The sequence below is a fragment of the Tupaia chinensis genome, unplaced genomic scaffold (genome assembly GCF_000334495.1).
Source record: "Tupaia chinensis unplaced genomic scaffold, TupChi_1.0 Scaffold143756_1, whole genome shotgun sequence".
Lineage (NCBI taxonomy): Eukaryota > Metazoa > Chordata > Mammalia > Scandentia > Tupaiidae > Tupaia > Tupaia belangeri.
Genome location: NW_006203605.1, coordinates 495,443 through 504,362, shown reverse-complemented (window position 1 = coordinate 504,362; position 8,920 = coordinate 495,443). Strand labels below are relative to the sequence as shown.

Genomic DNA, 8,920 nt, shown 5'->3' with positions numbered 1-8,920 from the left:
GGGCTGGGCTGTTCCTAGATGCGGCCTCACTCCCTGTGGCCGCTCTGTGCTCACAGACGGCGAGTCTCCAGGTGATGGGAACGCGGGAGCCCCGCTCAGGGGATCCGCTTTTATACAGAGGTGGGTCCCTACTTCCGTGGATGACAGGTGGGTGGAGAGACACTCGCTGGCCCTCCTCCCTGTCGCCACGCACACAGGAACTTTTCCCTTTGTAAAAGTGAAGGATTGAGAACAAAAGTTCTGATCTGTGTTTTCTGAGCGATTTCAATGAGGAGGAAGATCCTATGACATGTTATGGGAAAGTAGGAAATAAAATCACGTACAGCATTACCTTAACTCTATTAAGACACACCCAGACTTGTAAGCAGGACTGACTGCTTCGCGCAGAACCATGCTGTTTTCTACCTGTGTGTCTGCTCTGTTGTGTTTGGGGAGAGGCTAGGGTCTGCTCAGCTTCTCTGACCTCTTTATCATGTGGGATTGTGTAACTTCTCTCCTGATTTTCTGTGACAAATGTCTTGGGAAAGATCAGTCCCCTCAGAAGAAAGACATTTGATTAGAATAAACACGCATGCAGCAGTAGGTCTAGGCCCTGCAGCCTGGCAGTTAGGCGGCTCGATCCTGCATGGCCAGCTTAGCTCCAGCTCTGGCCCAGGTGCCTGAAAACCATGCTAGGTGCATGCGTGTGCGAACCCCAGGCCCCCACAGGATGGGGAAATGGAACGGAAACTGCAGCATGACTGCTCCCAGGGCGCTCCCTCCCTCTCTCTGGCAAATACACAGGCACTCTGGCAATTAGAAGCCAGAAGTAAATGTCCCTGCCGCAGTTATGAGGACAGCTTTGTAACTTCGCTTTGGAGCCCACACGACGCCCATAATTCTCGCCGCAGTCTTAACGTCGAAGTGGTATGTCTTTGACAATATTTCCAACTTTTTTAAGCAAGTATTCTTATTCCAAAAGTATACACGGCCCTTGTGAACAATGCAATCTCCGTAAGAAGTTGAACGCTCGCAAGTGAGAAAGCGGAAGGGAGCGTCCCGCAGGCCTGTTGCTAAGAGGGGAGACCACGCGCTCCCTGTTCAGCCCTGTGCGTCGGCAGTCCCCCCATACCTGTACACACGGAGAACAAGCCCAAACCACATGGTATCAGGGGATTCGGCTTAGAGGCCATGAACAGCTCGCTCCAGGGTAAGTCACTGGCGTCTTCCTCGGCCCTCTGACTCAGCACACGCACGACTTAGTTTCAGGGTGGCGCCCTCCCGGAGCAGCCCCCCAGTGTCATGCCCGGCTCTCCAGAACAGCGTGGCGGACACCTGGGCACCTGGGCCTGCAGCTGGCTGCACTGGGGCTGCCACACAGAGACCGTACAAGGGGACTGTGTTCACTGTCATCCCCCGGAGTGCCCTGTACCTTTTCCTGCGTCAGGCAGAGCTGACGTGACCGCGAGAGCCTCACTCCAGGTGCTCCACGGTGGTCTCTGCTCCTGCGGGATCTGGCCTGCATCTGGAGGTACCGGGGAAAGGGCCAGTGTTCTAAGATCAGGCCAGCGTGGAGTACACGTGTCCCCAGGTGCAGCACAGGACCCTCAGGCTCCTTCACAGTCATGAAACTGCGGGCCTCTCTGGATCGCTGTCTCAGAGAAGCCAGGCTGACCCCCAAGTCCTTCAACCCACAAGTCAGGCCTCCTGAAAAATGCCTTCTCCGACATCCCTGTTCACACATGGGCTCCCCTGCCCGGGTTCCCCTGGGCCGCCTCTGCGGCTCTCCAGCTGTGAGCCAGCTCGGGCTCCCTTCCAGGCAGTTCTGGGCCGTGCACTATTGCACTCGAGGGTTTGCTCTGTCAGATTCTGGCCTGGTGTACAAATACGCACACTTTGACCCTCCAATCGCCCAAGTGAAAACACAAGGACAGAAGAGCACAGGGAGGGCAGGAGGGGAGTCTCACCCACAACCCCGCCAGTGAGAGCGAGCCACTGTTCACAGATGTGTGTGCACTTCTAACGTGCGTGTGTACCTGTGTGTGCGTGTGTACCTGTGTGTGCATGCTTCCTTCTAACATGCTCGTGTGTGTGCACTTATAATGTGCTTGTATGTGTGTACCCGTGTGTGTGTGCCTGTGTGTGAGCACTTCTTCTAACGTGCTCCTGTGTGTGTACCTGTGCGTGCGCTTCCTTCTAACGTGCTCATGTGTGTGTACTCTCTTCTAACATGCACAAGATTCCCCCGTTCGTAGACTTTGCTTGCCATCTCCCCTCGCTGTGCCCTGAGCATCTCCCCACTGTGGAACGACTCCCAGATGTCTTTAGGACCAGATAACGTCTCCTTGTGTGGATTGACCAGAGAGCTGAGCGTCCATTTCAACTGCAGACAGCTGCCACGTGTCTCCCTTGGATGTGTCTGTGGCAGTAGGCACCGATGCAGACAGCTGCAGCGTGTCTCCCGGGGAGGCGTCTGTGGCAGTAGGCGTGGATGTAGATAGCTGCTACGTGTCTCCTGGGGAGGCGTCTGTGGCAGTAGGCGTGGATGCAGACAGCTGCAGCGTATCTCTCGGGGACGTGTCTGTGGCAGTAGGCACCGATGCAGACAGCTGCAGCGTGTCTCCCGGGGAGGCGTCTGTGGCAGTAGGCGTGGATGTAGATAGCTGCTACGTGTCTCCTGGGGAGGCGTCTGTGGCAGTAGGCGTGGATGCAGACAGCTGCAGCGTATCTCTCGGGGACGTGTCTGTGGCAGTAGGCACCGATGCAGACAGCTGCAGCGTGTCTCTCGGGGAGGCATCTGTTGCAGTAGGTGCGGATGCAGACAGCTGCCACGTGTCTCCCGGGGGATGCAGACAGCTGCCACGTGTCTCCCAGGGAGGCGTCTGTGGCAGTAGGCGTGGATGCAGACAGCTGCAGCGTGTCTCTCGGGGACGCGTCTGTGGCAGTAGGCGTGGAGGCGAGTGCGGGGAGGGGTGACCTCGGCACTTGCTAGCCATGCTGTCGGTACTCGCGAGGACCCCGGTACAGCTGCGGGGGCATCGGAAGCTGTGGCTGACAGGTGCAGGGAAGGCAGCATGGAGGTGTGGGAGCAGCTGGGTGCTCGCCGTGGCTCCTGCACCTGGGCGGGCACGGCCGCGGGGGGCAGTCTGCCCGTGGGTGGTGCCTCGTCCTCTCCAAGCTGAGGCCCACCCGTTAGAAGTGGAAAGCTCAAAAGCCTGTTTGATTCTGGAGTTCCTTGCTGAGGCGGTGGGACTAAGGGCCCCAAAGCCCTTTCTGTCGGATGTGTGTGTCCATGGTCCGGACGCTTCTTCTTGGTGGCTCCTGCAGAATTAACTCTGTGCTGTTATTCCTCGGATACCACATGGAGGCCCGGACACCTGCCTGGCTTCCTGTCCAGGAAGAGGTTCCTGCGGAGAGTGTGCGGGGACAGGAGCGGTGTGGCTTGGTAGGGGACCACGTGCTGGAAGGGTTGGAGAAGAACAGGGAGGCTGGTTACCTGACACGGGGGAGATGCGTGGGGGGGTGGGGCCAGGTGCCACGAGAAGTGATGAATGACGTAAATTACAGCCACAGGCTGACCGCGACCAAGGCCACAGTAAGAGAGAAGAGGTGGGAAGGGAGGCTCGAATGCCACGTGGCGCCTTCCGGGCTGGCCTCTCCCTACTCTCGCCCCCAGGAATGTGTTGGTCCCTTCTTTATGGTGCCGTTCCTTGGGGTCCCCAGTTCATGCTTCCTTGAGAAACAATAAAATATCTTTACATGGGGAGCAAACCGTTAAAAAGTTTGTTTATTAGAAAATAAGCAACATTTATTTTTCTATAAAATTCTTTGACATGTCCTAAAGTATAAAACTTTGATTGAATTAATGGTATTTCAGAGTGATGAATTTATTTGGAATTTCTAAAATCTATCAAATCACAAGTTTTGAAAAACTTTATCCCATTTTAGATTTGGGTATGTAGGTAGAAAACGTGTAGTTCGAAGAAACGTGTAAAGACCGTAAAGGTCACCCTTGCCCACGGTGTGTTCCCTGCACAGTAAACATGCACCGGTGTACCAGGGCTGCTTTCTCGTCCCGCGCAAATACGCGAGTGTTGACGTCTGGATGTGAAGGCGGCCATGGCGTTCAGGGCACCTTCTCTGGGCGCCGGAGGAGGCTGTGGCACAGTGCCTGTGTGGGCTGCCTGCTGTCCGCCTCGCCACTGCCCATCTGCCCCTCTGCCCTTGCTCCTGTGGGGATGGAGGGAGGGCGGTCTACGGATGCTCCTCATCCCTCACACGAAGGCCGCGGCTGGGCCAGCAAAGGGCAGAGCGGACCTTGCTGGCTCCCACGTGGCCAACTCACACCATGCACGTGTGTGCGTGTGTGCGTGTGTGCGTGCCCAAGATCCCGGGAGGAGAGTGGAGGAGAAGACACTGTGGGTGGCCATCCCCCCCAGGTGATTTCTCACTCTCCCTCTCACCGTCTGTGTCCCTCTCTGGCAAGTGCACATGCCCTAAGGCAAGAGCCTCTACAGAAAGAAAGGCCAGGGGACAGGGGAAGGCCCCGAGCAGACACACTGCCGATTCAGAGCCCAGGCCGGAGCCCCAGCAAGGCCGGAGCCCCAGCAAGGCCGGAGCCCCAGCAAGCCCGGAGCGGGAGTTCCCGGTGTGCGGGGCTGAGTACCAGGCCGGAGCCCCAGCAAGCCCGGAGCAGGAGTTCCTGGTGTGCGGGGCTGAGTACCAGGCCGGAGCCCCAGCAAGCCCGGAGCGGGAGTTCCCGGTGTGCGGGGCTGAGTACCAGGCCGGAGCCCCAGCAAGCCCGGAGCAGGAGTTCCTGGTGTGCGGGGCTGAGTACCAGGCCGGAGCCCCAGCAAGCCCGGAGCGGGAGTTCCCGGTGTGCGGGGCTGAGTACCAGGCCGGAGCCCCAGCAAGCCCGGAGCAGGAGTTCCTGGTGTGCGGGGCTGAGTACCAGGCCGGAGCCCCAGCAAGCCCGGAGCGGGAGTTCCCGGTGTGCGGGGCTGTGGGTAGGGCCCCGCCAGGCCTGACCCAGCCTGGCCCTGCATGCCCGCCCTGTCCGCAGGCGCCTCAGGTGGGCGATGTGTGGGAGCCCGTCCTCTGCGCGGTTGTGACCCTCTCTTGTCTCTCGCCCATCCGCAGAGCCTGGCGTGTGCACGGTGTTCGGAGACCCCCACTACAACACTTTTGACGGACGGACATTTAACTTTCAGGGGACGTGTCAGTACGTTTTGACGAAAGACTGCTCCTCCCCCGCCTCGCCCTTCCAGGTGCTGGTGAGGAACGACGCACGCCGCACGCGAGCCTTCGCGTGGACGCAGGCGGTGGAGCTACGGCTGGGCGCGGGCGGCACCGTGAGCCTGCGGCAGCACTTGGCTGTGCGCTGGAACGGCTCGCGGGCGGCCCTGCCGCACGGCACACTTCCACATCCGGCTGGACGGCTACCTCCTGAAAGTGACCACCCGAGAAGGTGGGCACCCGCCCCCAGGCTGCAGCGCGGGCTCGACACTCCCCACGCGGAGGAAGCCTGCCCGGGAGGCCCAGCTCCCGCGTGCAGCTAGCTGGGACCTCTTACCTGGGACCTAGGGTCTCCCAGGTCTTCCAGACAGGCGGGGCTGCTGCAAGGGCCGCTCCTCCAGGTGGGGCTGCTCTCTGGGCCATGGAGACCCCGCTTGGAAGCCCCTGTCTCTCCCCACCTGCCTGGCTATGTGCGGGTCCCCTCTCCAAGAAAGAGCAGCTCCTCACCAGGCTCTGCCCAAGACGAGGACAGACCCTCCGAAGTGGACGCTGGTTGTCTGTAGTGCTCCACGGAGCCCTGAGCGTCCTGGGCAGAGGGGCTCGCTCTCAGAGACTCCTGGCCTTCACAGGGGCGCCCCGTCGTGCTGGGTGGTTCTAAGCCAAGGGGGCAAGGCTCGCCATGTGGGTGAGGGGCGTGGGGCGGCACCCACATGGCCAGTAGTCCTGTCTACTCTGGATGCTTGTGGGGCTGGTGGCTAGGAACATGGCCTGCCGGGGACACAGGTGCCTGCTTTGAGCCCTCGCTGGGCCTTGGGCACAGGAAGCTGGCTCAGAACCCGGTCCCGGCACCCCGTGTGTCACCCTGTGTGTCAACCCGTGTGTCACCCCGTGTGTCCCGGCACTGGACTGTGCGTGTCCTCTCCACTGGTGCGGACGTCCCCCAGGCCAGGCCGTTCATGGCTGGTGGTGATCCGTGAAGCTCGAGTTCTTTCTGCTAAGTGCCACCCAAGAAAGGCGTTTCAGAAGCAGAATTTAGTGCTCGAGTGTCAGCCAGAAAAGGGATGAGTCCCGCTCACTCACGCACGTCACACGCGGGGCTCCCATGTGCAGTTAGGGCCGCTCGCTGGTCAGGTGGACATCACACCTCTGTCCTGGCTCACTGCTCTCTTCCCTCCTTCTCTTTCTTTCTTCTCTTTTCCACTCGCCAAAGGGTAACTCTCTGGTGCAGTTACCAGAGAGATGAGAGACAGCGAAGGGGGAGGGAGAAAGCCCGCCGTGGGGCGTGGCCACTCCGCCATCCCTTCTCTTCCATTTCCCCGTCCCAGTGGGATGCTGGGCACGTCTGCACATGCACCTGCTGTGTTTTTCAAACTGCCAGGGCCAGGATCTGAACTGCAGTCGGCCGTGCCTCCTTACCCACCAGGCTATAGGGCCGGCCCTGGCATCTTCTTTTCTTAAGCATGATACTTAAAGAATTTAGTTACTGCTTGTTATTTCCCCGTGGAAACGTTGAAAACGCACCCCTTTGGGTGTCTTTGAACCCCCTTGGATAATTTGGAAACGTCTGACAGAGCACATTTGAGGGAGCGTGGCCACGTCACTGCCGTCCCCTGGGAGTCCTGCGTTTGCCCCAGCCCAAGCCCAGGTACATGGTAAATGGCTGGGCTGAAGCTTCTCGGTCAGGGTGTGTGAGGTTTGACGCCTGGGACACTCCGCCCTTCACAGCGGGAGGCTCGGGTCAGTCCCTTCCAGGGCACTCAGTCCTGCTCAGGGAATTCAGACTGCCACTCTGCAAATGGGCCCAGACCGCTCCTTTAAGAGAGGCGCGCTTTCAGGCTCCCGGGGAGATCCGCACAAGGCGCCCGGTTTCCAGCACTGATTCGGAGCTCCTCACCGATCCCTGAGAGCCAGCTGCACGCGGTGGACTCGCCGCTGTGGAAACTTCGTCCACCACAGCCCTGTCCTCAGAGATCCCGGGTCCGCAGCCCAGGAGGTGTGATCACGTTCCACGCCCCGCTGGCTCAACCTTCGGAAAGGGGAGTCTGTAGAAGATGCCACGTTGTGAAATGAGGAAGGGTGAAGCTGCTGAGACAGCCCCACGGTTGGCCCCGGCCCTGGCCCAGCGTGGCGGGTGCACGAGCCGCGGTGCTGGCCGGGCCTCGGTGCCACGCCTCTGCGTGCATGGTTGTTCATGGCGCTCTCAACACTCGGCTGACCTTGTCCTGCCGTGCTCAGACCTTACAAGTCTTGCGCTTCCTAGGGGAGACCGCTCCCCTGGCGCTCCCCTGCCTGGCGTGTACCCTGGGCACGAAGCGTCCATTCCAGATGTCCGTGCCCCCACCCTGGCCTGGCGTCTCGTTTATCACCGGACTGTCTGCTTAAAGTAGCACGGCACTTCCTCTGAGTGTTCTGTAGGCTTTTCTTTTTAGTCCATAAGCTCATATGATCCAGGGTGCCTTCTTAAAACAGCCCCTGAAGGATGAGAGAGGGGGCCGGGGCCCTTCGTGCCTGCGGTTTCTGGACTCTGCTCCGTGGCAGAATCACGTGGCGGAGTGGCACAGGTGGCTGTGCGGTTTGGACAGACCTGCAGCTGCTTACCCAAGGCGGGGCAGGCGGCGAAGGAGAAGGCCTAGCAGGCTAGAAGGTGCCGCCCCCTCCAGTGCGCACACCCCTGCCTCAGCCCTGTCCTCAGCAAATATCTGAGACGATTTTCTTTCTCCATCTGTTCACTTCATTGCCTACCTGAACGAGGGACGGCGGATCCGCCTGGTGGCATCACCCTCTGGGAACGCGGCTTCCGCTCCACCGGGCAGGGCCTGTGCTGGGTGACCCTGGAGAGTGCCCCTCCCGCCCTGTCGCTGCTGTAGACTGCAGAGACACCTGCTGTCAGAGCCACATGTCGACCCCTCCGCTGTGGAAGTGGCACAGGAGCCCAGGACGGGATGGCAGGGGCGGCCGTGGTGACGGACCCTCACCACAGCTGCAGTGACAGCAGTGCCATCACAGCGGTGCCTGCATTCAGGAGCCGGTCACGCGTGTGGAGGGTGAAGAGCGAGTGACCGCAACGCCCATGTGAGGAGGGGAGACCGCGGCCCTCGCACCGTGGCTAGAAGGCGCTGCTGTCACCTGCTGGAGCCCTGCTTCGCGCTGGCTTCTGGTGCTGCCAGTGGTCCCGGGCCTATGCCCAGGTAGGGAGCCGGCACTCTCAGCCCGCCTGCACAAAGGACTGTCCTCAGCCCTGGGCACTAGCGTGACGACGTGGGCTGACGTGTGTGCAGCGGGCCAGCCGTAGCCAGGGCCCCCTCCTTCCACAGCAGCTCTGCGCCTACAGATAGCACAGCCAGGAGGGAGAGGGACGCAGGGTTAAGGACTGTCCTGCTCTGGGGACCACGGCTCCTGAACGAAATACCACACACTCAGAAGAGCCCACTGAAACATGGCCCGTGTCTTCTTGAGGACCTGCAGGGCCTGTGCAGAGGACGCCGGGGCCAGCCGCTCACCGTGGTGACCCCCAGGGGCCCGGCTGCCCAGGGCCCCGCTCACCGTGGTGACCCCCGGGGGCCCAGCTGCCCAGGGCCCCGCGCATTCTACCCTCTGCAGTGATGTCAGAGCACCTTGGGCGGAAACTCAAGCTTTCATGGAACTTGGAAGAGCTGTACCTGCCTCTGACTAGGACAGAGTGGCGGTGGGGGAAGCTCTTCGGATG

The 8,920-nt window shown here is 60.4% G+C and overlaps 1 protein-coding gene across 1 annotated transcript in view; it reads left to right on the top strand.

The window, feature by feature from the left end:
• BMPER (BMP binding endothelial regulator) overlaps positions 1 to 8,920 on the top strand; it is a gene marked incomplete at its 5' end in the record, with an annotated part of 199,790 nt that overhangs the window by 131,650 nt on the left and 59,220 nt on the right. Inside the window, 2 exon segments of the mRNA XM_006164900.2 lie at positions 5,119 to 5,377; positions 5,379 to 5,446. Of these exon segments, the coding sequence (XP_006164962.1) occupies positions 5,119 to 5,377; positions 5,379 to 5,446 (327 nt within the window).